This window comes from Strix uralensis, chromosome 20 (assembly GCF_047716275.1).
Source record: "Strix uralensis isolate ZFMK-TIS-50842 chromosome 20, bStrUra1, whole genome shotgun sequence".
NCBI lineage: Eukaryota > Metazoa > Chordata > Aves > Strigiformes > Strigidae > Strix > Strix uralensis.
Genome location: NC_133991.1, coordinates 8,646,246 through 8,673,828, shown reverse-complemented (window position 1 = coordinate 8,673,828; position 27,583 = coordinate 8,646,246). Strand labels below are relative to the sequence as shown.

The window sequence follows — 27,583 nt, the reverse complement described above, 5'->3', positions numbered from 1 at the left end:
GACTTTCTTTTTTGCGCTCTCAGGGAGCATCCCTTGGCCCCGGGGACGCTGCGTGGCTGACGACTCGACTTTGGGTCCCTCGGGCCCGGCGATGCTGGCCACGAAGCCCATGAGCAGCGCGGCGCAAGTGGCTGCATGTCCCCTGGGTGCCTGGTGCTGGCGTGGCTCAGGGGGGCTGGGGGCACGGTGTCCTTTATTGTGACAGGGGAAGGGGAGGGCAGGGAGCCCCGCGGCTGCCGAGCTGCGGTGACCGAGGGTTTGGCTGTTGTGTTTGTGTGTGCAAAACAGTCAGGGGATGAACCTGCCTCGGTGTGAACCCCACCGGGCTTCAGTCGGCTTAAAATAAGCAGGGAAGAGTCTGGTCCCTGCTACCTGGGACGGGGATGTGCGACTTAAAGACCAAACACGCAACAGCAAAGACCCACCAAGCTGGTTTTATCTTTCAGTCACATTTATTGGCATTTGTGCAGTTGGTACCATTTGGGAGTGTTGTTCCATAAGCAGTTGCAGTACAAGAAGGGGTGGTTATTTCGGGAGGGGAGTATTAGCACCAAAGGGAGCCGGTCAGCTTTAGAAACCTTGCAGAGATGTACTGGGAAGTGGGGAGCTACTGCTGGACACGCCTGATGGATTGGATCTGGGAGGTCTGGGCGTGCGATCCCCACTCTCTCCAGTGCTTGTAGTCTCCTCCATGGTGGTCAGCCTCCAGGACGTACTGGTAGCCACGGTACCCAGGATACTGGTAGCAAACCCAGCTGGAAGAAAAGGAGTCGTCAGGCGGCCCGTAAGGAGGACAAGAGGTAAGCAAGGTGGGGTGAGGGGGTGTCCCCCCTCCAGCCATGGTAGCACAGCGATGGCAGCGGTTTGTCCTTGCTGCCCCTGGCCCTTTGCCTGTCACTTACGCGCCACACTGGATCTTCATGGAGCCCACTTCATTGTTGGCCCAGCCCATGGCCTGCAGCGAGGGGTAGTCATCCCCAATCTCCCACTGGCGGCCGATGAAGTTGTCTTTCTCAAAGACAGTGATCTTGGATTCCTTGTGATTCTGGGGGGGGAGGGGAAGAGCAGGGGGTGAGGGGGAGGTGGTGCTCCCTCCCCGGCATGGGGCAATGGCTGGGCTGTCCCTCCCTGTGGCATTGCTCAGAGGGTTTTCTGGAGAGGGAGGTGGTTTTTTTTGGGGGGGAGGCTGGTTTTCCCAAAGCCCAGCTGTGTGGAGGTGCTCAGCAGGGTGGTGCTGGGGCAGGGGTTGGTCTGGGAGGTGTCAGTGACAGCTATGTCACAGCTACCATCTCAGGCTGGCTGTCCCCCAGGTCTGGTCACGTACAGCTGGCCCGGGATCTCTGTTAAGTTTTAGAGAACAGGACAGAAAGAGCAAATCCTGCTGGGCATGGAGGGGAAGAGCTAAGCCCACCCTGAGGAGCCTCTGCCACCTGCAGAGCCCCTGGCATGGCTGTGTTTGCCCTTCCTAACCTCACTCCCTTGGCCTGGTGCTGTTGCCTGGGACATTTTAACGGGATCAGAGACACGAGAGCTCCGTGGGAGCTGGGGCACTCACAGCAGAGCAGACGGGGCGGAAGGACATCAGGCGCTCGATGTGGTAGGCATTGCTGCCGCTCCAGGCGTCCCAGCGTGGGTACTCTCCCCTCTCCAGGATGAACTGCTGCCCGCAGAAGCCAGTGTGCTCATAACCGACCCAGCTGCAAAAACAGAGCGAGGGATGCCAGGGTTTCCTGCGGCAGCTCGGGGCCTCCTGCTCGGGGCTGGCACCGGGGCTCGGATGTAGGTGTGGGGAGGAGGTTGGGGTCTGGCCTCTGCCCGCAAGGCCGGGAGGAAAGGAAGCGGTGCTGGATGTGTAAGCCCCCCTGGTGCCTGGGAGGCAGCCCCACATGGCAGCGCCGGCATCCCCCGGCTGCGGCGGATGATGGGGTCCCTCCCTCGAGGGGCCCTGCCTGTGAGGGCATCTCGCTTTCCCCTAACTGCTCTGTGGTTATTTATGCAGATCGGTGTCGTGTTAGGATGCCACAGGACACCCGCGGCTGCCCTTCTCTCCCAAAGGCCTCATTTCTTACTTGTTTCCCAATTACAACCTGGCACAGCTGGAAAGACCTGAATTCCTGATGCCCAAACCAGGCAGAACCCATCTGGCTCTGGGCAGGGCTGGGACTTGTTGTCTTTCCCCTTTCTGGGTCTCCCTCTTTGCTGAAAACGAACAAGAAGAGGTGAGAGGGATGCCTCCACCCTGCAGGACACATTTTGCAAGCCCTGGTGCTGCCCACACGAGAACCTGGCTGTCCCCAGGGTGGGGACCTCTCCAGGGCACGTCCCCTAACAGGGACTGGGGACAGGACAGCCACAGCTGAGCGGGGAGGCAGAGGCTGGGCTGGGGGCTGGAAGGTGGATGCCACAGACCCCCTGATTATGGGGTGCGCGGGGTGCTGAGGGGCACACTGAGACGGGGGGGGTCGGCTGACCAAAACTGAGCCCCGATCCCGTATCCCGCAGTCGGCCTCCCCCTGTGCAAGGTGACCAGCCTGATTAGGAACACGTCAACTGGAGCAGCGAGCTGATTACGGCGTGAGCACGCATGCCGCTGTAATCCCATTAGCGTTACAAATCCTAAATATAGCAGCGCAAGTCTATCTTGTCTGCTTCCCCGGCCCCAGCGGGACACTTGCCATGGGGACTGCTCCTCACACAGTGTCTCAGAGCAGCTCGGGAGATGTCTTGCCTGTGCCAGGGAAGATTCCTGCGCGCAGGGAGAAGCCCGGCTCTGCTCCCTACCCCTATCAGCGAGGGGCAGCCCAGCGCGGGCTGTGGAAAGGCTCTGCTATGGCCCCGGGGAGCTGCACGGTGCGGGGAAAGCTCAGGACAGAGCAGGGCTGGACCCTGGGGCAAGAAAGATGCTTTTCTAGGCACTGTGCTTCAAGGGGTTACACAGGCAGGATGGGGACCAGGCTGAGCTCAAGAGTCGCTCGCCAAGCACTGATCTTCGCTGCATCCCTCCGGAGCACCGGCGAGCTCCAAACTCCCAGACTGCAGGAGGCAGTTTTGGACGATGCCAAAGGCGTTGCTGCCGTCCTCTGGGCCTTGTCTGTGGCAGCTCTGCCCAGGGCTGGCTGCTCTACCCCAGCAGAGTGGGATGCCCAGTGCCTAGCCTCCCCCAGCCGAGCAGAGCAAGGACAGCCGGCCCCGCTCCACGCTCAGGCAGCCCTTGCCCCACCAGCCCGCCTGGGAAAGCATCCCCACTGCCCCGGGTACTTACGCGCCACACTCCACCTTCAGGGAGCGGATGTTGTCAAAGCCACACTCCATGATGTTTGGACAGGCTGAAGTGAATTCCATCCTCTTGCCCTGGAAGTTTTCTTGGTCGTACACGGTGATCTGGAACGGAGAGCGAGCTGCCGAGTTGGGAACTGCCCGGCAGTGGCCCCAGGCGATTCAGCCCCTCTTGGAGACGGAGGGTCATGCTCCGTCAGGGGAAGAGCCGGTGGAGGCTGCACCGGGCACCCCTCTGGGCTGGGACACAGCCCCGCACACCTCCGCGCGTCCCTGCACTGCTGGCCCCGCGGTGCCCTGCCTTGGTGTCGGGGGAGCCGCACGCCGGCCCCTGCTCCGCTCTCCTGCTCACCCCTGCGGAGATCAGTTCCCGGGGCAGCGGTGCCGTCCGGAGAGAGGAGCGGAGCCGTTCTGGGACGGGCGGGTGGCAGGGCTGTGGCTGGCGGTTCTCCCGGCCTCTGCTCCGAACGCTCTAGGGCAAAGAGGATTAACGGGGGAAAGGGCGAGATGGAACTCCCCCGGGGGGCTGTGACTGGCTCTCCTCTCCCACGACAGCTCCAGGCTTCAGCGGGTTGTGCCCCGCTTGTGCACGTGCTTCTCCTCTCCCTCTCAGCTCCCTTCTCGAACTGTGTCCCCGGAGCTGTTGCCAGACCCCTTCAGGGCTGCTCCCTATCTTGCTCTGCCGTGCCCACCACCCCCTTTGCAGCCCCTGTGCCTGCCCCTGCCTGCCCTGCCAGCCTGCCCGCACCGACGGGGAAGGGTGAATAACAGCGTGTGGCTTTCGGGGATTGCTGTAACTGCCTGGCACAGGACGACTGGTAAGAGCAGGGCACGGCTGGGCCAGGGTGCTGCAAAGAGGCTTATGAAAAACAGCCAGGAGGTGTTTGAGCAGGCGGGAGGCAAGTTCCCATGGGCAGAAGACAGGGTTGCCTTGCTTCCTGCGCTCCCCCCTGCCTCGCTGCCCGCTGCACAGCTTTCCTGGCCCCGGAGGACTGGCTTTGTCCCTCTCCCTGTCCCCCACCTGCACACAGGGAAAGGCGAGATACAGGGGCTGTGAGGACGTACCTTCCATGGGCCCATGGGGACAGGCAGAGGGTTAGTCTGAGCCATCTTTGTTGCTGGAACGGTGTCTGCAGAAGGAAGGAAAAGCCGTTTGTACTGCAGCATGCCCCTCCGCATCCCTGCTGTCTGCTGTGGGGCCGGGGGATGGCTCTGCGCCCGCTGCCCACGGTGCCTGTTCAAAGGCAGCTGCCCTGCTGCTGGGGACAAGCCATGCCAGCTGCAGCGAGACCCTCTTGCTAGCCACAGGATGGGGTGGGGGGCACATCAAGGGGCTCTGGGACACATCCAAAGCAGGGTGCTCCCTTCTCACCACCGCAGTGCCCCTTCCCTCCTCCCGGCCATGGCACAGAGCCTGTGTGCCCGGCTCCCCTTTCTCCTTCCCCGAGGCCAGGCCATCGCTAGGAAAAACACCCCTGAGCCTGACTGGGGAGCTGCGGCAGAGAGCACGGGATGCCCCATGCCTGGCGGTGTCCAACAGACCCACCTGCTCCCCTCTCCCTGCCCCGGCACCCCAGCTATGCCTCCCTTGGGAGCCACAGTGGGCTCCCATGGATGGCCCCAGCTAACGGCGGGAGATGCCAACCGGTGTGCCGTGCCGGGGGCCGGGGCCGGGTGGATGCCAGGAGTTGGGTGCCCCATGGTAGAGGAGCTCTCAACCACCCTGGCTGCCAGCAGCGACGTGTGAGCCTGTCTTGTGCCACGGGAAATGGCGATGGTCCCTCTGGGTGTCTTTTGCCACCAGGCAGGAGGAAGGGTGTCTGCCCGTCCAGCCAGCGGCAGCAGGAACGAGCAGAGGATGAGGTGGGAGAGGTGCAAATCGGTTCCAGGACTCACCTAGGTCAGGCGGTTACTGCTGCTTCGCCCATGTAATGTTTGCCTACTTCAGCGGCTCAGCTTTTATAGGGTGCTGCTGGCCGGGAGCCGGTGCCAGCGTTTGCAGAGCCGTCAGCACAATGCTTGCTCTGGCATTGTCCTGCTGATCCCCGGAGATTTCAGCTGCTCATCCCCATGGTCTGAGCCACATTCTTAGGGAAAAAGAAAAAAAAAAAAATTTATAATAAAAAAAAAAAATAATCGGGGCGGCTGTTTGCACAGATAATCTTGGGCACAAATGACTCAACAGTTTGACCGCTCTGGCATTTTCCAGGGGCAATGCACCGCGCTGTCATGGGGCAAGCACGGGGGCTGGCCTGGCCCTGGTGCCGGTTGGCGCGGTGGGGACGGTGCAGGACCCTCCCGGTGAGACCCCGCGGGTGGTGGGCTCGGCTGGGTGTCTACAGGGCACCGCTGTTGTCCTGCTCCGCCGGCCACGGCAGGTCCCTGTCTCCATGTCGGTGTGGACACCCTCCTCCCACCACGGCCCTGTGGCAGGGCGAGGGGGGCTGCGAGGCTGCTCCTTGCCGCTCGGTGGGAGCTGGTGTGGGGCCTCCCCTTCACTGGCCCGGCAGCCGTGGCCCCCACGGCCGCACCGAGCCCCGCTGCTCGCCCCCCGACTCCACACAGCCCTGCCACCGCCCTGGCCCCGTGCCCGGGGGGAGCCGCCATGGGCCTGGAAGGCCTCAGGCCTGCGGTAACCATGACAACGAGGCACCCCTAGGCCTCAGGCCTCACGGTAACCATGACAACCAGGTCTGGCTCCCCCATCCCTGCGGTGGGGCTCCCGTGGGGCCCTGGCAGGGTGGGCACTGCAGGCCTCGGGGTGCCATGGTGGGCACAGGCCCAGGCCGTTGCGGGTCACGAGGCGAGGGCGGCGGCGCGGGCTGCTGCCTCAGCGCATGGCTGCCGGCACAATGCACCGCCCGCGTCTGACTGCCCCTTTTGTCTCCCTGCTGGGCAGCCGGCACAAAACAAAGCGCCCCGTCAGCGCTGCCTGCGGCACGGCCTGGCGCCCGGCCCGGGGGACCCTGGCGGGGCTGTGCTGCAGGGATGGCACCCACCCAGCCCAGCCCGAGGGGGCCCAGCGGGGTCCTGGGGGACCCTTCCTGCGGGCAGGGCTCCGCCACGGCAGGGGGAAACCGCGGTTTGAGGGGGGTCTTTCTCCTCGCCGATGCTGCCGCGTGCTGCACCGGAGCCTGGGCGCTGCGGGGGGGACGGGGATGGGGTTGGCGAAGCCGGGAGAGGGGGGGGATCACTGGGAAGCAGAGCTGTGGGGCTGCACCCCTGAGGCCTGACACCGGCACTGGGGGCACGCTGGCTGGCCGCACAGCCACGTTCCAGCGAACATGGGGTCAGGGAAAGGGAGGAGCAGGGCCGCCTGCCCTCTGCGGGGCTGCCCAAACGTGGGGCTGGTGGTGGGACCGCTCCTGCAAAGCGCTCGGGCACCCTCCCTGCGCTCCCTGCCATGTGCACCCCTGGCTGTGAGGGCGAGGCCAGGCTCGTCCCCTGGGCTCCCTCCAGACCCTCGGACATGCCCTGGCCGTGGCTTTGGCCACCCCGGCAGTGTGGAGGGTTTGCCAGGAGCCTGGTGCCACTAGAGGGAGAGCTCACCCCGAGCAGGCTGCGTCGCAGCGGCGCATGCGGGTGTACGGCGTGTGTACGGGGTGTACGGCACCGCACACCCCTCTACACCCCACACCCGGCTCCCCTTGGAATGGGAAAACACCGCTTCTGGCTGAAAACGGTCCCAAGGCAAAGCCCGGAGCTGGCAGCCACCCCAGGCCAGGAGCAGGGGAGGTGGGGGGGAACCCCTCCCTGTACACCCCACATCGGGCATGGCCAGGGACAGGTCACCCTCGGCAGAGAGCGAGACCCCAGGTATGGTTTGGGGTGCCGTGGGCTCCCCAACCGCTCTTCCATCTCACACTGAGCACTGCTGGAGGAGCAGGTCCCCCCCCCCGCGGGAGGACCTGGGGGGACGGTGGTGAGTGCCTGGGGAGCCACCGCTGGGACAATGCTGGCGGGTCCATGGGTTGTCCGGAACAACTGGTTTTTCTAGATCCCAGAGACTATAAAAAAGCAGTGACCTATTTAGGAAACCCTGCGGTGCTGCGAAACAGATGCTTCCCCTCCCAGCCCAGCTAGGGGCCCTCACCGCTCAGGCCAGCCGTCTGCTCCTGCCAGGGGCACCGCGAAATGTCGCTGGCACCCGAGCTCTGTCCCGCTTCTCCCTAGAAAACTCTGGGCAACACGGAGACTTTCCTTGGGTGTGGGGTTTGCTGGTGAAACCCCATGCCAGGGGAGAGCTGCTTGGGGCAACCTGGCCACAGAAGAGGGGCTGGCGAGGCTGGCCAGCATCTTGTGGGCATGGGCACCTGGCCGCCTTGCTGGGAAGCACAGTGGGGTTTAGCCCTGGGGAGGTGGCAGGAGGCTGGTCCTGCTGGGTGGCTGCTCGTGGCAGGGCTGTGTGACCAGGGACCCCGCGCTGTCCCACGGCTCAGTGGTTCCAACCGGCGTCAGCCCCGCCACCGCCTGCCCAGTGCGATAAGGAAACAGGAGCTGCCGCAGGCTGTAACCGGCTGTTCACCCGCCTGCGCCGGGGAGGCAGGGCAGAGGTACACTCACACAACATGTCCCCTCATCACCGCAGCCAGGAAACCCTCCTGGCTGCCGAGCCGGGGCTCTGCCTCCCCTCCAGCTCACCCGTCCCTGCTCTCCAGACGGCTGCAGCTCCCTGCGCTTGGTGCCACGTGCCTGGGACAAAGGAAAGTGTGACAAAAGCAGGCGCCTGCGCTCGCTGCCGCCGTCCTCTGCCGCTGCAAGGGCTGCATCTCCTCCACTGCTGTGTCCCTCAGCCCAGGGCCCCTTGCATGACTGCCAGCTTGCTGTCACCATGCTCCTGCAGCTCTGCTGCTGCATTGGGCACATGCTATGGGCTGGAACTCTCCCCCAGCCTGACCACTGCGAGGAAACGGGGCTTGTGACACCCAGGCAAGTGTGTCCCAAGAGGGGGGTGAACCCAGTGATGCTCGCTGCTGCAGAGCCACTCCGTGCTGAGGGCTGGATGGCGGGGGCCTGTCCCCCACACACGGCAAGGCTCCCCAGCACTGCTGCACAGTGCCCCAGGCAGGGCAGGAGCCATGGGAGGTGACAGGGATGGTGCTGGGGGCAGACCCCTGTCCCCAGAGGTCCCTCTGTCCACCCTGAGCTTTCCAGCAGAGTCAAAGCACTGCCTGAAAAGGGCTTTTGGAAAGAGCTCGTGGATGCCTGTCTCTGGCGTCCCTGTTCCCCAGGCCCTGCTGGGCCACTGACGTCCAGCCAAGGGCCCAGAGGTGGCCCAGCTTCTCCCACATCCGATGGCAAGGGAGGGTGTCCCAGCACAGAGACTGCGGAGCTTGACCCAAAACCATCCATCCTAGGGCAGCCACCGCTAGCCTTCCTGCTGTGCACGGCTTGGGGGGGGCCCGCAGGATTTTCGCTATATCTGACCCACCCCGGTACGATGTCCCAAAGCTGTGCCCAAAGGGATGGGGTGCAACAAAGGCTTTGTGGCTCTCGCTGCTGGGCTTGCTGGGAGATGCTCATCGTTCATCACGTGCTGTCTTCCAGCCAAGCAGCCAGGCACAGTCCTGAGCTGTCTGGTTCCCGCAGGCTTCCAGCCCTCCCCGGGGGACAAGCGGTGTGGGGAGAAACACCGGCTGTAAAATGGCTCCGCAGGCTGCTCCGCCACCTCCTCCTCTGTATTCCCCAGTCTGTGCCCACGCAGCCGCTGGTGGTGACCGGCCACCCTGCTCCGGCAGCCTGATCCCTCCGTGTGCTGGACCAGGCGCTGCTCCCGCTCGGATCCTTCCGAAAAGGGGAACCCCGGGAGCGGGGGGGTGTGCGCACCGGCGCGATGCGCGGGGCTGCGTGGGCACGACACGCGTGTTTTCCAGCGTGTGTGTGTTGTGTGAGGACGGCGTGTGGGTGCGGGGGTGCGTGTGGCAGGGGTGCACCCCTGTGCGTTGCTGCGTGCCTTACCGGGGGGTGTCAGCACACCCCATGGGTGTGCAGAAGAGGGTGTGCACGTATTCGGTGTGCACTGCGGGTGTGTGCACTGGGTGGGGGGGGGTGTCACACCTGTGCCCCGGTCCCGTGTGTACATTCGGGGTGTGCTACGGGCACACCCCGGTCCCGCGGGGCGCAGCGGGGCCGCTTTTCTCGCAGCGCCCGAACGTTCCCCGAGAAGGTCGGATACCGCCGTCCCGGGCCGTTTTATACCGTCCCCATCCCGCCCCGAGCGGAGCCGCGCCCGGTGCGGCGGGCGGCGCGCGCAGAGCCGGTAGTGCCCGCCCCGGTGCGGAGCCGCCCCGCCCCGCCCCGCCCCGCCCCGCGCGCCGCCGCCACCGGGGCCCGGCACCGCCGCCGCCGCCAGCACCGGGCCCCGTTTTGCCGCCGCTGGGTGAGTACCAGCCGCTACCGGTACCGGCCCCTGGGATACGGGTCCGCACCGCCGGGCGCGGAGCTGGAAGGGGCGGCGGGGGGGGGGGGCTGCGTCTGCACCGGGCCGGGCCGTGCGTGTGCCCGTGCGTGTGCCCGTGTCCCCGCGGCGTTGCACAACCGGGGAGGGGGGGGTGGTGGGGGTGGGTGTCGTGACCCCCCCTCTCCCCCGGTGCTGTCGCGGGGGGTGTGTATGCGCGTGGCCCGCTCTTGTCCTGCAGCGCCGGTGCTTGTGCATCCCCCGGTGTCTTGCGGCGGGTGCACGCGTGTGCGTGCGGGTGCACGCGTGTGTGTGGCAGCCCCCATTGTGTCACCTTGTGCGTGCCCCCAGTTGCGCTGCCGGGGGTGTGTGTGTGTGTTTGTGCCCGCCCCCCCCCCCCTTCCATTGCAGCACCTGTGTGTTTACACTGGGGGGTGCTGGGGGTGTGCGCACCCCACTGTGGGTGCTGGGGGGGTGGCGGCGCCCCCCAGACTGTCCCTGCAGGGTGCCCCATATTGGGTGCCCCAGTCCTGGGGTACCCCAGCACCCACAGCAGGACTCCTCAGGGCCGACACCGCTGCCAGGGACAAGCCCCTGGCCTGGGCCTTTCCTGCGCCGCTGGGGAATTGCATCCGTTAACCGCATTGCCCGGTGGCACCGGCACCTGGGTCCCTTTTTGGGGTGACACAAGGAGGGTGGGTGGCCTTGCAGCAAGCTGCTGGGTTGGGGGCGGCGGGGGCTCGCGGGGCCTGCGGCCGCCACGGCGCCTGCCTGCACGTTAATTTGCCTGGGGAGGAATATATAGAGCGGCGGGTGAGGGCTGGGACGCGCGTCCAGAAATAGTGTGGTTTCCAGCCGGCCTGTGAGATGCAAATCCTCTGGTCAACGAGTGCCGGAGCTAAACTTAGGGCAATTACAGAAAAGCGTGGGCCTGTGGCGGGTGTGCAAGGGTGTGCGCTCGCAGCCAGCGTTCCTGCAGCCCAGGCTGGCCCTGGCACCCCGGCACCGGGGGACCCCCAGCCGGCAGTGCCCACCGCCCCGTCCCCGGTGGGGTGCTGAGCGTTCCCACAGCGCCTGTGCAGGCCCTGAACTTTGCTCCCTGACGAGCCACAGCTCAACCCTTCACCTCTGCTGTGGGCTGGGCTGTATGGGGGTGGTCAGGCTGCAACATTAGGGCCAGAAATGGGTGGTGGGGAGGCATGTGCCCAATGGTGATGGGGCTGTGACCCGCCTGTCCCCCCTCCAGCTGGTTGCTAAATCATCTCCCGCTTTCGCTCCCACCCAGCAGAGCCTGGCAGCGATCGCTGCCCCACCACCTTTGTTTTGTAAGGGCTCTCGGGCTGTTTTATTGCCCGGCTTTGGGGCGAGGCGGGTGCCTGCACCCCACGCACGCACCCTGTGCACCCTTCTGGCCTCTGCCAGTGGCCCAGGGTGACACTTCAAAGCCAGGCTGGGTCCCCTTTGCTGCCAGACATGGGGTTCCCAGGGTAGGAGGACCCGAAATCCTGCTTTGGAGACAGCCTGGCGGCACATCCCAGCTGTGTCTTGGGTAAATCCGGGATTATTTTCCTCCTGACGCATCCCAGCATTGTCTGTAAGGGCAGGCAGTGCAGAGGGATTTGGAAACCCCCTAAATTTCCCTGTTCTATGGAAAACTTGTATCTGGCAAGGAGGTGAGGAGACATCACACAGGTCAGCCCCCCTTTGCCCTGTGTGGGACCTGGGCTGGTCTCTCAGCATCGCTGTCGGTGGCACCCGCTCCCTGGCACGGGATCATCCCTGCCCGGCCGGGCACAGCCGGGGTGTGGGGTGCCCCAACATGGTGTGTGCAAGGAGGTGATGGCTGCCAGCTCCTGTGCCGAAGCGGTGGGTGAGCGCGGCCCTGCCAGCTGGCATCGTGGCAGGGAGCAGAACGGGGAGGGCAGACGACCGGGAAACTTGCACTGCAGGTCCCTGCGCGGGGAGCGTGTCGGACGAGATTGCGTCTCGGGGAGGGAAGGAGTGGCCCGGAGTTTCAGTGAACGCCTTCCTCCCCGCCTGAAACTCCCCGGCGCCCTGGCAGGGACACAGGGGCTCATGGCTGTGGTGGGGGGAACAAGAGGGTAGTTGCACATCCCCCCCCGCCCCCCAGCTCTTGCTTGGGTGGCTCAGGGAGGGTTTTGGGTTTGGAGGCCTCAAGCTGGGTCTCCCTTTCTGCCACCTGGCTCTCAGAGGGTGACATCCGCTGTCCCCTGCCAGCCCAGGTGTCACAGCAGCGTCCTTGCGTGCGATCCTCAGGCACAGCCGGCGCCCGCGGGTGCCTCTCCCTCCTCTGTCATGGCTCATGCACGCTGCTGCCCCGAACACGCCTGGCGATGGGTAATCCTGGAGCAAGCCCGGGGCTGAGTCAGGGAAGGCGCGTTGGGTCTGATTCAGGAGCAAGGAGACGCTCAGCAGCCGCCTCCTGCTCGCGGCATCATGCTGCACCCATCCAGCATCCCCGGGGAAAAGGGAGCAAACCACAACGGCATCCCATGTGGGCCGGGGACACCGGTGCAGGGGGGATGCTGGGCTCTTCGCCCCAGCCCACGAAGCTCCCGTCCCGCCTGTCAGTGGTGGCCTTGTGTGGGGCACATGCGGCCCAGCCGCTGGCTGCCGGCGCTGCCTGATTAGCGATGCAGATGGTAACACTTGTTCCCCCTTTTTGTTTGAGCGTACAAAGGCTGGGAGGGAGCATGTGTGCCGGGAAGAGAAACCACCGAGGACAAAGAGCGCGCCAGCCGCCTGCCTCCCAGCGCCTCGGCTCTAACCAGCACCTGCCCGGCGAGCGGCCCTGCTCCCGAGGGTCCCGCTCCTGCGGACCCGGGAAGGGGTCCTGGCACCCCCTCCCTGCCCTGGGGTGAGCACAGGGTGCTTCTGGGGGTGCAGCCCTTTCTGCATCCCCCTGGCCACACTGCGTCGGGGATGCCCAGGCAGCTGGGGTACCGGTGGCACGTGTCACGGCCATTGCCTGTGCTGAGGCCCTGGCACCACCGCGGAGGAGCCAGCGGAGAGCAGCCCCCGCGATGGCACCTGCTGCAGGTCACGGGAGGGAGCTGTGCCAGCCCCGCGCTCAGGGCAGCAGTTGACCCGTAGCTGGCATTTCTGGGAGAGGAGAGAGGAGCTGACTTGTTCTCATGCATTTTGGGGGCCTGCCCAGCCCAGGTCCTGACTGTGGGTCTAGGCAAAGCCTCAGGTGCTGCAGGCGAGGGCAGAAAGACAGAGCCCTGGGGCTGAGTGGTGTGGGCAGAGCCATGGCAACCCCTCTGGCCGTGGGCAGGAGGCTCAGAACTGGTGAACGCAGCCACTCAGCCATGCCGTGTGTCCGACCTTGTCCCTCCAACTGCTTCCCCTCACCTCCTCTGCTGTATCACGGGCCCAGGGCCAGTGCCATGCTGTGGCTTGCAGAGCTCTGCCCTCACGTGCCCTGTGGCCAGGCCTCTCCTGGGCACGTGAGCCCCTGCCATGACCCCGAGGGGCGGCAGGGTTCAGGCTGTCCCCTGAGCCCACGTGGCTTTGCCCAGGGGAGGCCGGGTTTCCCGTGTCCCACTGGGTGCATTCAGGGGCAGCAAGGACCACGAAGGAGGAGGAGAGAGGTGGCCCAGGCAGTGGTGGTGATGCAGCACTGATGCTGCGCTGGAGCCAAGGCGCAGCTTGGCACGGCATGACACGGCACAGCACCCATGCACCCAGGGCGCCCACAGAGCCTCAACTGCCAGCATGGCCAGCATCACCCAGCCCCATGGTTGCCCAAACCTCATCCCCACACCCAACAGAGAGCTCTAAAGCAGATGCTTCATACGCGGGGAGTTTTCCTGTTGTCCTTTGTGCCGAGGTTAAGTTCCTGCGCGGCTTCCTGCCCCGTTATATATAGCTGTCAGCCCGTCCTGCACGGCGCTGCCAGCCGGCTGCTCCGGTTTGGAGTTGTTTATCTGCAGTCTGAGCGCTCGATAAAAGTCGAGGGGGGCTGGTGTGGGTGCTGGTTGCCCTGGGGGCAGACGGTCCCATAGCAGCCCTGCGCAGGGCAAGGCTGTGGGTGCTCCCAGGAGCTGGGTGCACGTATGGTTTTCTGGGGGTTGTAGGGGAGGGGCAGGGTTTCTGCCAGGCCGCAATTTTGCCACTGGCTGTGTGCTCCCCTCCCCTGCACGGGATGCCTGAATGAAAGAGCGACTGTTCCTGGAGGTCACCAGCAGCGTCATGAGTTTCTATGTCGCCCTGGCTAAAATTAGACACTTATCAGTGTTTGGGAGGGATGTGATTTTACAGGTTCCTGTTTATTAGAGCAGCCTTCACTCAGGGCCATGTTTCCGGCTCCCTTCCTGGTGGCGACACTGCCTGCGGCTGTCCCCGTGGCTTTGCGATGGCCGGGGCCAGAACAAGCGGCAGAGGGGCCTCTGTTTCTTTGACAAGGGGCTTTTGAACGGGCGGGTGGGACGCCTGTGGCAGGAATGGGTGGTTTTGCCCAGGGAGCGTCTGCGCCGGCAGTAACCACTGCAAATGCAACCGGGATGTCTTCCTCCCTCCGCCCCTGCCCGCCTGTGCCGCTCCGAAACGGCTGCGGGAGATGCTGGGGGTCTTGCCCACAGTCAGCCCCGGTGCTGGCGTGCGGATACACAGGGGTGCCAAGCTTCTGGGCTTCTTTTGGGGTATCCCTGGGAGTGCAGGGCCACCCCTGTTGCATTCCCGGGGCTTGTGGGGACGCTGGGACACGTCCTGGGGCTGGGGGTGGCAGCTGGCAGGGAGCGAGGGGGCAGCAGGGTGGGTGTTGGCCATGCCGCTGTCTGATGGCACCCTTGTCCTTCTGCAGGCAGGTGGCTGTGCCGTGACCAGCACCCTGACGTGGGGGGCAAGTGCGCCCTGAGCCCCCCTCCACCATGTTCAACCTGATGAAGAAGGACAAAGAGAAGGATGGGGCCCGAAAGGAGAAGAAGGAAAAGAAGGAGAAGAAGGAGCGGATGTCGGCGGCTGAGCTTAAGAGCTTGGAGGAGATGAGCATGCGCCGGGGCTTCTTCAACCTCAACCGTGCCTCCAAGCGGGACTCCAAGACCCGCCTGGAGATCTCCAACCCCATCCCCATCAAGGTGGCCAGCGGCTCCGACCTGCATCTCACGGACATTGACTCCGACAGCAACCGGGGCAGCGTCATCTTGGACTCAGGCCACCTGAGCACGGCCAGCTCCAGTGACGATCTCAAGGTGGACGATGGCAACTTCAAGGGTTCGGTGCTGCAGCGGGCGGCCAAGTTCGGCTCGTTGGCCAAACAGAACTCCCAGATGATTGTCAAACGCTTCTCCTTCTCCCAGAAGAGCCGGGACGAGAGCACCTCAGAGACATCCACCCCCTCTGAGCACTCGGCGGCCCCCTCCCCGCAGGTGGAGGTGCGCATGCTGGAGACCCAGCTCACCAAGCAAGGGGTTCCCCAGGGACAACCCTGCACCCCTCCCGCCTCCTCCCTGCGTGCCAGGGTCCCGGAGCTCGTCAGTAAGAGGTTCCCCGCCGAGCTGCGGCTGCCCGCCTTGGTGCCCCCGCAGCCCCCCACCCCGCGGCAGCTGGAGCTGCAGAGGCGCAACACGGGTGATTTTGGCTTCTCCCTGCGCCGCACCACCATGCTGGACCGGGCGCCCGACGGGCAGGTGTACCGGCGCGTCGTGCACTTTGCCGAACCCGGAGCCGGCACCAAAGACTTGGCGTTGGGGTTAGTGCCGGGTGACCGGCTGGTGGAGATCAACGGGCGAAACGTGGAGAACAAATCCCGAGATGAGATCGTGGAGATGATCCGGCAGTCGGGGGAGACGGTGCAGCTGAAGGTGCAGCCCATCCTGGAGCTGAGCGAGCTGAGCCGCTGCTGGCTGCGGGGCGGCCAGGGGACACGTCGTGCTGCCTGGGATGTGAGTAACGCCGTCCCTGCCGCAGGGCTGGTGCCCTGAGTTTCTGCCGGCCGCCAGCGTCCTCACGGCGGGGGTTTGGGTTGTCAGGGGCCGTGGGAACCAGTGGGTACTGGGGCTGCGCCGGCTGGGAACGATGCACAGGGAGGAGTGGGAGGCTGTGGCTGGGATGCAGGGGCAATGCCTGCCCGTGCCTGGGGCAGCAGAGGTGCTGCAAGGGCGGGTTTGCATCAGGGCTTGCGAACCAGCACTGGTGGGTTTTTCTCCCCAAAATGCTCAGTGTGCTGCTGGGTTTGGTCTTCCTCCTGCTGGAGGGTCTCTGGGAGAGCCCAGCTCTGTGTCACCTGCGGGAAGCCTGTCCCTGTCCCATCACCGAGGCAGCAGGGAAGGGAGCTTTTCTCCTTGCTGCCAGGAAATCCCTAATGCTGCTTTGCAGGAGGGCTGCTGCCAGCCCTGCTGCCTGCATCAGCCTCTCCCTATTGGGATCCCTTTCCAGGGACCAGGGAGGGCAGTGCGGTGTGTGCCGGGCGACGGGAGCCGCCGACGGCGCGTGCAGCCCTGTGTGTGCGGCTGGTGCTGTATAAATAGAAACTTAATGGCTGGGTGACCCACATCTCCTGCGCGAGCCGCCCGCTCTGCTGGCCCTGCCGCAGGCTAACCAGTGCCCCGGCTGGCTGGCAGGGGGGTGCAGCAGCATGGCATTGGTTGAGCTTATAACTGGGCTTGTTTAATGTTGTTTTAAGCCTGACTTAAGGAGACAAGGGTGCCTGTGCCTGTGGAGCAGGTTGTCTGCACTGGGAAGAGCCATGCGGAGCATGGCAGGGCCCCATCCCCACAGGGTGGTGGCCAGGATGGAGCGAGGGTGGCCACGGTGAGGCCATGGCAGTGGCCATGGGGCTCCATGTGCTCCCCGAGCAGGCGCCGGCGCTGCGGGGTGGAGTCTGCACTGAGCTGAAGCTCTGGCTTTCCGGCAGCTCCTCCCCGGAGCCCGGCAGGCGTCACCGGGCAATGCTGGCCATGCCGTCGGGATAACTCCTGGCCGGATAGCCCCGCGGGCCTGGGGGGCACGGCTGCCCCCCCTGCCTGCACCGTGCCGGCACAGGGCAAAGTGCACGTTCAGTGCCAGCGTGCGGAGGCCAGCGAGGTGCTTGTGCCCGCCAAGAGTGCGGTGCTATGTCTGGGAAGGGGCAAGAGGAGACACTGGTGCCCTTGGGGCTGCAGGGGAGAGGCTGCAGCATATGGCCTCATGCTGGGGCCTGGCATGGTTACGTGGCATCAGCTGGAGGAAACTGGCCAGAGGGACAGCAGTGACTGTGCCTGTGGTGTCTTTGGGTGCCACCACAGCACCAGCACCTCCCAGTGCAGGATGCTGTTCTCTTTCCATGTGGTGCAGGGGTGCGCTGGGGGGACGCACTGTGGCTTTGCCAGTGCTGGGGAGCCAAGGATGCGGTCAGGGGTCCCTCACCTGGCGGGGCCACGCAAGGTGCTGGCGCACAGGGAGGCCCGGCTCTCCCCCAGGCCCTGCTAAGCTCCCTGGAATGTTTCTGGTCCTAATTTAAATAAAAATGATCCTTTTTGAAACAGGAAATTATAGACATATTTTGGGCTGTTGCTCTGAAAGCCCCTCCCCGGCTGGAGCGGGATGGTGCTGGGCTCCCTGTGTACCGCAGGGGATTTAACCCCCTCGGCGGGGACTGTGCTGAGCCACCCTTGTCCCCGCGGACCCACGCTGCAGCTGGGCAGGGGCAGCACCCACTGTGTCTGGGGGGGCTCTCGGTGCTGTGGGGTGCGCGGGGGGCTGGCTGGTGACACGGCGCAGCCGGGTGTTGGGGACCGGGTGAAAGCCCTCCCTGTGTCCCAACCTTGCTCCCAGCACAGGGCAGCCGGGCTGGCTCAGCTCCACACTTGTATTTATTTATTTACCGGCGAAATTCCTCTGGCAGGGCCCAGGCGTGCGCTGGCCGGGCAGAAATATTCCAGAAACGCCTCTGACTGCTCCAGCGCTTTGGTGGGACCACAGGCATTCAGCGGCCATGCTGGCAGACCCTGCGTGCCATGCTTGCCCACTGGCCACGGGAGCCCTGGTCCCCGGAGGTCGCTGTCCCCAGGGTGCAAGGCCACCATGCCACAGCATGACTGGGTGCCGGCTCTTTGCGGGGGGACGTGGGGTGGGGGCTGCAGGACTCCCATCGTGCTGGAAGCGCTTTCACCTTTTGGGGAAGCTCTTGGGTTGGTTCTTCCTCTGCCCTCACTGTAGGGATGGGGCATCCTCAGCATGGGGGTCCCTGAGGGGCACTGAGGAGGGGGCTTGTGTCCAGCAGGGTTGTCCGTGAGATTGGTGCATCTCTGCCAAAATTCCTGGTGGAGGAACAAGAGTAAGCTGCTGGCCAGGCAGAAGCACTGCTGTGGCTGCATGGCTGGGCAGGGAGGGCCCGGTGGAGGTGGCCTGAGGGAGCCAGGCTCCTCCCTGGTGGGTGGCTCTGTGCCCTGCCTTGGGGATGCTTGGGACCCCCCGGGAGGGCAGGACCACCTTGCATTGCCTGGGTCTGCGTGGGTTTGACTCACCAGGGAGGGGGCTGTGGCAGCTCTGCATGCTGGGGCTGGGTTCCTGCTGTCAGGGGACGTGGCTGTGACTTTTTGCTCATGACCCAGTGGCTGCCGCCAGCTCTACCAGGGGACACTGCGGGCACCCTCCACCACATCGTGCCAGCCCTGCCAAGGGTGTTTGCTGTGGCCTCTCCCCGGTGTGTGCCCGGTGTAGAGAGGTACCGGGGCTGCCTGCGGTGCCAGCTCCAGGGCAGTGCTGTGAAACCTGGTGTTAACGTGAGCCTGGAAGGATGTGGCCCAGTGCTGGCATCCCCGGCACAGGGGTTTCCAGCTCGCCGTCGGCACAGCCCTCCTGCTCAGGCTGGGACCCCCTTCTCCCTCCAGTTGTTTTTGATGTGGGGCGTATCTGTGTCCTTGGGGTCGGGCAGGGAGCTGCTCAGGCACCAGCTGGGGTCCCCGCTGTGCCCGTGCCCAGGCGGTCACCACCTCTCCTCCGTGCCGCCGGCATGCCTGGCTCCCTGCCGCCGGCCTCCTCCCGGCAGGCCCCGCGCGGGGAGGCCCCCGGCCCCTCGCCCGCCATCCCACTCCCACTGTTTCCAGGGAGATCTTGGACCTCCAGAGGCAGCTTTGCCATGAAAGCAGCTTTACCATGGGCTGCTGCGCCATGCTGGGGGGCTGCTGGGCCGGCACGTGTCTGTGGTGTCGGCCCTCGCCTTGGGCCGGGGGCTGTCCATCCCTGGGAGCGTTTTGGGGGGCTGTTGTGTTTGTGGAAAAGCAAAGGGAGGAGCAAGCAGCGTCAGGGCTGCACCGCCCAGCATGATGCCGGACACCCCGCTACGACACTGGGCACCCCGCTACAACACCAGACACCCCGCCGCGGGGTGCAGGAGGGTGCAACCCCATCCCTCTCAGCACAGGACCCTCCCTGGCTCCCCCCAGCCCTGCAGCTGCTCTTGGCCTGGGGGTGTCTTTCCCCGCTTCCCCCGGGGCGGGCAGTGGGACGGAGGCCGAGCAGTTCCCCCCGCGGCGCCGAGCTGCCGTGAGCCCACATCACTTCCTCCGGCGGCGGCGGCGGCCGTGGTGGTGGTGGTGGTGGTGGCGGCGAGGCCCCGCTGCTCGCGTGTCCCCCCCGGCGCTCCCTCCGGCTGCTGCGCGCGCCAGCGGGGCCCTCGCATTCCTCGGCTATTTTTAGGGTGGCCCTATCAGCCCAGCTGTCCCTGCGCCGACGGCTGCCGCCCCGTTAGTGCCTCTCCCACTGAGCTGCGCCACGCTCACCCCGGCGGAAACCCCGCTCCCGGCTCGCCCCGACCCTGCGGTAAGGTGGGGACCCCCAGCGTGACCAGCACGGCACGGGGGAGCACAAGGGGGGCACGTGGGAGCCAGTCCTGGCACCGGAGTTGGGGGCCATGAGGCTGCACCCACCCCTGGGGCGCTTTGGCGGCTGGGGGCTGTTTCTTGCAGCCCCCCGGGGACCCCAACACTGGTGCTCTCCAGGGACCTTTGGGGTGGTGTCAGGCTGCGTGGAGGTGGGAGCGCCGTGGGCACAGGATCTGGGGGCTCTGACCCCTGGGCAGGTTCATCTCTGGACCCCCACGCCCAGCCTGTGCTCCGGGCACCGGCGTTTCGTGCTGCGGTGACAGGGGGGTCCAGGGGACCCCTTGGGGATGGGTTGATGTACCCCCAGACAGGCAGCTTGGTTCGGTGGCTGGGTGCCCCTCTGCGCCATGCCTGGCCCTGGGAGGGGGATTTCTCCCCGATGGCCCCAGGTGCGACCCCTCTGGGTTTCAGAGAGTGGCACTAGCCGGGGCGGAGGGTCCCCACCAGGGCTGCCCGGCCGCTGGCACAGGGTCAGGCTCAGAATAAACCCCGGCTGTCAGGGCAAGCATGGTGCCCGGGGCAGAAAATATCCCTTCCCTCACCCTGGCATTTGCTTACCACAGCGTGCTGGCCCGCCCAGGGGGGGAAACTGGGGCACAGGCCTGCGGCCTGACTAAAGGGGCTTTTTTTGCACAATGAGTTTTGTTGGGTCTCGGCCTGGCCACCTGCCTGTCACCAGAGCCCTTCCTGTAGGCGCTGCCTGTTTGTACGCTGAGCGGGGCCAGGCAGGCTCAGACCCTGTTCCTGAGGGTCCCGGGATCCCAGGGCCGGCGGGGAAGGGCACGTGCTTGTACCCTGTGCCATGGTTCAGCGTCCCGCGTGCCGGCCCCGGCCCATCTCACCTCTCCCTCTCTCCCCAGCCAGGGCTGCGGCTCCATGAGACATCGCCATGGCGTTTTCATCCCGGTTTGCATTCTGGGAGCAAAAGGGAAGTCTCTCGCGCGTTTGCCCGCACCCCACATTCGGGTCCCGCTGCCGACCAGCTCCCCCAGTTTGCCCAGTGCCAGCACCACATTTGGAGCGATGCTCCCAGCCGCTCGCTGCGCTGACATGCTGGGGGCTGGGCTGAGCAAACGGGGAGCTGCCCCGCGCCCCACCGCAGCACGGCTGCAGTCACCGGCGCGGCCACGCATGCGATTACTAATGACCGCTTTGCCCCTAACATGACGTGAGCCACCGCAGTGCCGCCGGCCAGCCCCGAGCGCTTGCAGGAGCTGTGTGATGGCAACTCAGGGAGCATTGCCCATGGGGTGCACCACGCGCTGCTGCCACGGTGCCACAGCTGAGCCCTGGAGCTCACAGCCCAGGGCAGGGGAGGGTTTGCTGCCCACCCCCACCCCCAGAGACCCTTGGTCACCCTGCTCGGCAGGGAGCTGGCACATCCCACGGAGCGGCTGCCGCAGAGATTAGCTAGTGACACTTAAAACGTGCTGTGACGCCCGCTGGGGTGACGTGCAGAAAGGCAGAGCCCCTGTGGGGAGCAGCCACGGGGCTATATGTACCAGCTCACTCACCAGCTGCATGCAAGGAGGGGGCCCGGGCCAGGCGGGCAGAGCACTTTCCTCTCCCACCTTTGGGGTCTGCCATAACCGGGGTGCATCTCTGCGCTTCCCCCCACTTTTTTGGCTGACGGGAAGCCTGGAAGGACACATGTCCTCGTCCTTGGGGCTGCAACGGGATGAAAATGGGGGCTGTTTCATGCAGCAGCCTCCTACCCCCCTGGCATGGAGTGATGATCCCGGTGGCTTTTCTGGCAGCGAGGCCCCGTGGTGGGCTGAAACACGCTCCTCTTGTTTGTCTGACCCTCAGGTCAAGGACGAGGACAAATCCTTAGCTGTGAAAAGACCCGGGAAGGAGGATGGGGCTGTAAGTGTCGAAGGGCATGGGTAGGGTGGAGCTTTGTTGGGGATGGGGCTCACCTTTGGTGGGGACAGACCCCATGCCAGGGCTTGGGGACATCACAGAGGGTCATGAGCTCAGCATTCACCCCCCTGCACCCACCCTGGTCACTGGGAAGCACCAGCAGCTGCTCCAGGGCAGCGTGTGGAGGGTGGTGGGTGTTTTCCAGGGATGCCCGGCTGTCGGCGCGCAGCAATCTCTCCCCCTCCACCTCCCCGGGGCTTGTCCCTGCCCTGCGCACCCCAGCGGGACAGTGGGTCAGTGCCCACCCCATGGTTACAGTGCCAGCTCCCGTGCTGCCCGCCAAAGCTATTGGCGGAGGAGATCTTGCAACTTGCCCTGTGTGTCGCAGAGAGGCTGTCAGTGCCCTGAGCACTGAGTTTTACCCCTGTACTGGCAGCCTGAGGGTCGATGGGTCCCCGCATGCGGGGATGGGAGGTCACCATCGCTCCCTGCCCTGGGGTCTGGGAGGGGACTGTAGGTTGGCTGGGGAAAGGGACTGGGTGCTGCGTCCCTCGGTGCCGGGGTCTGGCTGGGAGCTGTGCTCCTGTGGCAGGGCACGAAGCTCTGGGCACCACTGTGTCCCGAGCAGTGGGTGCTTGTGGTGGCAGACACAGCACTGCCAGACCTCCGCTCATACCGGTGTCATTGTGGCTGCAGTCAGAGAGCCCAAAGGATGCGGCGTCTGCATCCCCGAATCCTGAGTCCCCGAATCCTGAATCCCAGAAGAGCCCTGAGCCACCCCCCGGGCGAGGGAAGAGCCCGGAGCCGGTGCTGAACGGGGCGGCCGTGAACGGGCTGGAGGGCCCGGCCGCTGAGGCGCAGGGGGACGACGGCCAGGGGCTGTCCCGCCGCAGGGTGGTCCGGGTGGTGCGCAAGGTGGTCCGCAAAGTCCTGCCGGGGGAGGACACTGGTGGTGCCAAGGAGCTGGGGCGAGATCCCAAGTCTCCCGAGCCGGTGCCACCTCCCAGGAAGGAGGAGACGGGTCGTCACGCCATCCCAGCTCCCCCTGCTGCGCCGCCTCCCCCCGCCATGCCGGCAGCCCCCGCCAAGCCAGAGCCCAAGGATGAGATCTCAGCGGGGCTCAAAACCCTCATGGCAAAGGGCAAAACCAAAGAGCACCGGCCGCGGCTCCGGCCGGGGGACAGGCGGGAGGAGAAGTCCCCCGAGCCAGCCAGGGGGGACGCGAAGCCGTCCCTGTCCCCGGGCGTGGAAGCCAAGCCAGAGCCTCTGGTGCAGCCTTCGGGAGGGAAAGTGGAGCCGGGAAAGGCATCTGCTCCAAAACCCACCGCCCTGGAAAGGCACAAGGTACCGGTGTGTACACGGCGGGGGATGCTCTAACACGGCGGCAGGGCTGTGGCATGGTGTGAGTTCACCCGCATGGTTTGCAGTGGATTTGGGGTGTGCGGTGCCGGGCAGGGGGCACTTTTTGGGGCAGTTGTGTGCACTGTGGCCACTCAGTCACGCTGCCCCTTGTCTCCTTCCCTGGCTCGTGCGGAGAAGAAGCTGCAGCTTGGCGAGAAGCGGTCGACCCCCGCGAAAACCACCCCGGCACCCCCCCAGCAGGTGTGTGGAAGTGGGGACCCGGGTCCTCGGGCATTGTGGGGTATCTGCTGGTACCCCAGCTGTGCTGGCCTCGGCACCCGCGGGTCTGCACCAGTCTTCGCCCCGGTACCCACACCGAGCACCGGTGGGCTGCAGGGCTGGGGAAACCTCTGCAATAGCCTCTCTTGCGCCTGTATGTCATGAGCGTGGGGCTGGCGGGGGCCGCGGTGCCGGCGGGAGCCAAGGGGCGACTGGCCTGGTGCTAATGGTGCTCTGCCTCCAGGCTGCCCCTGGCCCCGCGTCCCGGCTGAGCCCGTCGGAGGAGGCGCAGCGCCGGCTGGAGAGGATCTTCACTGCTTCTGTAATTCCAGGGGCATTGGCGCTCGCGTGCTGCCTGCCCGGGGATGGGGACGCGTGGGCAGCGTGCGGCTGCCCTGGCTGCGCCGTCTGCTCCATGCAGGGTGATTGTACCCCTGTGCCTGGCCACCAGCCCCGTGGTCCCTCTCTGGGTGGCACCAGCAGCAGGGGATGGATGACTGGGGATGCCAGGGGATGCTGTTGGGTTTGGGGTCGCTGCCTGGACCAGCGTGTCCGGCCATGGGGAGCTGTGATGCCCAGCAGGCCCTGCTGGTGGCATCTCTGCGGCAACCCCAGCGTGGCTGCCCAGGGCTGGGGCGATGCCCAGGCAGTGCCATGGGGGTTGTGGCTGTGCGGGGGGCCCTGTCGCATGTCACGGTGCTGCTGCTGCTGCTCTCTGCCTCTCACCCCCTCTCTTCTCCTTTCTCTCCTTCCTCGCTGCCATTAGCTGGACCCTGCCGCCTCGGCCTCGGCACCCAGCCAGGTACTGTACCCCTGTCCTCAGGAGCCCTCTGCCTCCGCCGGCGACCCCCCGCCGTCCTCTGTCTGCCGCTGGGCTGGCGTCTGCGCCCGCGCCTCATGCTGGAGCGTAAGGCTTTCCCCATCCCACCCTGCTCCGTGGGCTGCCGTGTCACCCACGGGGCCAGAGGGTGCCGGGGCGGCCAGGGCTGGGTGCCTCTCCCCAGCAAGGGGCCATGCCAGGGAGCAGGGCATCCCAGGAGGGTGCTCTCAGTGGAGGTGGCACAGTGGGGGCGGGCAGGGGTGCGGAGCAGGACGGAGAGGAGCAGAGCATCCGGCATAGGCAGGACACGTGGCTCGTGCCGAAGCAGCCATGGCACAGGGCACTGGCAGAGCTCACAGTGGGTCGGCACAGTGGCCCCCAGCCCTGGGGCTTTTGTGGCACAGCCTCATGGCCAGCATCCTTCCTGGCTCTGTGTGTCTCCAGCACCGCGCTGGACCTGCCACTCCTCTGGCCGCAGCGGTGGCCGTGGCATTGAGAGCGCCCACAGGGTTTGGCACAGAGGCACTTTGTCCCCGCTCGCTTCGCCCTGCCGCTTTCTATGCTGCCTGCGGGGCAGAGATTAAACCTTCTCGCCTTCACACCCTGTCTCTCGGCCTCGCCAGGGTCAAGCGGACGATGCCCCAGCAGCCCCCTTTGGCCCCGTCCCTGCTGCAGCTCAGGTTTGGCTTTGGGGCTCGCCCTGCTCCTGGGTGGTGGGGACATCCCTGCTGTGCCAGCCCAGCATTTCCCACGCTGTGGTACTCTGCCATCACTGTGCCATGTCCTGTGTCCCTCCGTTACGTCCCTGCAGCATGTCCTGTGTTCCTGTAGTGTGTGCCTGCCCCATGTCTCAGCAGCAGGTCCCCTGTGCCCACAGCATGCCCGGTGTCCCTGCATCCCGGCACGTGGCTGGCATGGGTGCCTGCTCTCTGGGCTGCAGTTTGGGAGCTCGGCCCCTCCAGGCTTGCCCAGGGTGGCCATGGTGGATGCACTTGTGGGCCGCTGTGACTTCATGTCTGCCCTGAGCCATGGCAGGGCTCTGGTGGTCTCTGCAGCCCCGAGCCCACTGGGGTCCCCAGGGGCAGCAGGCAAGCTGGGGACACGTGCTGGGAGGGCTTGTGGCTTGTGGAGGGTGGCCGTGGCTGCCCGGCACGTGGCCCCATGTCCAGGCAGCCCTGCTCCCTGCAGCCCCAGGGATGTGGGGAGGGGGCGAGATGGGGGGGTGGGCAGGTGGCCACGACCACTCCACATCCTGCTGTCCCAACAGGCCAAGACGGAGGAGCAGATAGCGGCCGAGGAGGCCTGGTACGAGACCGAGAAGGTGTGGCTGGTGCACAGGGATGGCTTCTCCTTGGGTGAGTCAGGGGTCAGCCCTGCGCTGCTGGGACACGGGATGCCCCATCCTGCTGTGGCACAGTGAGCCCCCCCAGCCTGGCTGCGGTGTCCTCAAGGGGCTGGCGGCACAGCCCCGCTGAGCACCCCGTGCCCCTCGCAGGCAGCCAGCTGCGGCCGGAGGAGGGCAGCCCCTTGCCTGAGGGCAAGGTGAAGGTGAAGCTGGACCATGATGGAGCCGTCCTGGAGGTGGAGGAGGACGACGTGGAGAAGGTAGGGCTGCGGGGTGGGGGACGGCAGGGCAGACCCCCGTTCCCTGCCTGACGCCCCCACCCACCTTGCTGCCAGGCGAACCCCCCCTCTTGCGACCGCGTGGAGGACCTCGCCAGCCTCCTCTACCTCAACGAGTCCAGCGTGCTGCACACACTGCGGCAGCGCTACGGCGGCAACCTCCTGCACACCTACGCTGGCCCCACCATGGTCATCATCAACCCGCTGAGCTCCCCCTCCATGTACTCTGAGAAGGTGACCCTGCTGCCGGGGGGCCGGGGGAGCGATGCCACTGTGCAGAGGGAGTCGGTGAGGGGTGGCAGGGGGTTGACCCTCACCCGTTTCCCCCCCATCCCCACCCCGCCAGGTCATGCACATGTTCAAAGGGTGCCGCAGGGAGGACACGTCCCCACACATCTACGCGGTGGCCCAGGCCGCCTACCGCAGCATGCTGATGAGCCGCCAGGACCAGGCGGTTGTGCTGCTGGGTGCCAGCGGCAGCGGCAAAACCACCAACTGCCAGCACCTCGTCCAGTACCTCTCCACCATTGCTGGCAGCACTGGAAAAGTCTTCTCCGGTGAGTCCCCGGCGGGGCGCGGTGTCCCCCGTGCCGCCTGCGCACACCTTTTGCTTTGCGGTCACAGCCTCCCACACCCGGCAGTGGCCAGACACACGCCGCGTGCTTCCACGCCTCCACTTTCTCACGCTGGTCCCTTTACCGCGCTCTCGAGGGCTGCCGCGGCGCGGAGCACGGCACGGGAGCAGCAGCGCTTGCCCGGCCGGTGGTGCCGGCTCCAGCCGCCCGCCGCACAGCCCCTGCACCCCACCGCCCCGCTTCTCTTCCCGCAGCAGAGAAGTGGCAGGCTCTCTACACCATCCTGGAGGCTTTTGGCAATAGCAGCACCGGCATGAATGGCAACGCCACCCGCTTCTCCCAGATCATCTCTCTGGACTTCGACCAGGCTGGGCAGGTGGCATCCGCCTCTATACAGGTGAGGGGGCCAGGGTGGCCCCCCCTGACATGGGAGCCGGTCCATCCTCACCGGGGTGGCTCCCCTCAGCACGGGAGCCAGTCCATCCTTGCCGGGGTGTTTCCCTGCGCATTAGCCCGGGAGCTCTGCCGCAGACCCCCGCCGGCTGCCTGGCCGTGCTCGCAGTGCTTAGCAGCCAGGCATCCTGCTCTCATCTTTGTTCACACCCAGACGTGCACAGATCAGATCAACTGCCTGTCCTTGCTGAGGTAGAGCTGATATTGGGGTGTCTTTCCTCCAGACACCACCCCAGTGTGATAACAGCAGAGCCCTTAAAATTCAAGAGAGCCACTTCGCGCTCCTGTAGTAGCAGACACCCCGGGAGAAGAGATGGTCGTGGGTTGCTTGGATGACATTTGCATTGATACGATGCTCTGCCGTGGGTGGGAGACCCTCACGTCTCCATGGGGACCCTGGACAGGCAGCAAGAATGAGGCTGGGGTGGGCTGGGGGAGTCTTGGTGGGAGTGGGGCCCTGCGGGACAGTTCCCAACCCTCCCACCTCCACCAGACGCTGCTGCTGGAGAAGCTGCGCGTCGCCAAGCGCCCAGCCAACGAGGCCACCTTCAACATCTTCTACTACCTGCTGGCCTGCTCCGACAGCAGCCTGCGGTGAGCTGGGGGGGAAAGGGCATGGCCCCTGGCCCAAGGGGTCTCTGGAGTCTCCCACGTGGGGCCAATCTCCGTGTTTATCCCCGCAGGACTGAGCTTCACTTCAACCACCTGGCAGAGAACAATGTCTTTGGCATCACGCCCCTCTCCAAGGTCGCTGCTGTGGGGCTGGGTAGAGGGCTGCGGGGGGGCCCATTTGGGTGCAGGGAGAGGCAGAGCCAGGCTCCCACACCGATGGCTCTTGTTGCTCTCTGCAGCCGGAGGAAAAACAGAAGGCAACCCAGCAGTTCAACAAGCTCCAGGCTGCCATGAAGGTGATGGGCATCTCCAGCGATGAACAGAAAGCCTTCTGGCTCATCCTGGGGGCCATTTATCATCTGGGTGCCGCCGGGGCCACGAAAGGTAACGAGCTGCTCAGGGCTGGGAGGCATTAATGAGCCGAGGCTCTCAGGGCTGATCACCAGCACCTTGCAAATGGCCCCCTGGTGTGGCCAAGCCCTGGGGGGGGTCTTTGGGGCTGTGTCAGCTGAGGGAC

At 65.6% G+C, this 27,583-nt stretch overlaps 2 protein-coding genes across 18 annotated transcripts in view; one reads left to right on the top strand and one right to left on the bottom strand.

Annotated features, from left to right (window-relative positions):
- Positions 1-433: 433 nt before the first annotated feature.
- On the bottom strand, positions 434-5,204 carry CRYBA1 (crystallin beta A1). The gene is given in 8 exon segments (XM_074889973.1): positions 434-755; positions 903-1,045; positions 1,556-1,697; positions 3,263-3,381; positions 3,629-3,748; positions 4,342-4,406; positions 5,173-5,185; positions 5,187-5,204. Coding segments are annotated over 8 exon segments (768 nt in total). The 3' UTR covers positions 434-607.
- A 4,374-nt stretch (positions 5,205-9,578) lies between these two features.
- The window catches only part of MYO18A (myosin XVIIIA), a 39,155-nt gene continuing 21,150 nt past the window's right edge, over positions 9,579-27,583 (top strand). For 4 of the 17 annotated variants that reach the window (XM_074890031.1, XM_074890030.1, XM_074890019.1 and 1 more), the window contains exons 1-12: positions 9,579-9,655; positions 14,499-15,579; positions 23,750-23,890; positions 24,427-24,483; positions 25,071-25,158; positions 25,299-25,408; positions 25,484-25,660; positions 25,773-25,983; positions 26,256-26,398; positions 26,948-27,048; positions 27,138-27,201; positions 27,306-27,450. In XM_074890031.1, coding sequence (XP_074746132.1) covers positions 14,566-15,579; positions 23,750-23,890; positions 24,427-24,483; positions 25,071-25,158; positions 25,299-25,408; positions 25,484-25,660; positions 25,773-25,983; positions 26,256-26,398; positions 26,948-27,048; positions 27,138-27,201; positions 27,306-27,450 — 2,251 coding nt within the window. In that variant the 5' untranslated portion in view covers positions 9,579-9,655; positions 14,499-14,565. Of the gene's footprint in view, positions 9,656-14,340; positions 15,580-19,348; positions 19,439-20,360; positions 20,430-21,310; positions 21,367-22,059; positions 22,708-22,902; positions 22,966-23,227; positions 23,306-23,749; positions 23,891-24,426; positions 24,484-25,070; positions 25,159-25,298; positions 25,409-25,483; positions 25,661-25,772; positions 25,984-26,255; positions 26,399-26,947; positions 27,049-27,137; positions 27,202-27,305; positions 27,451-27,583 lie in introns of those variants that run through there. The other 13 variants (XM_074890024.1, XM_074890025.1, XM_074890028.1 and 10 more) reach the window with 13 other exon arrangements.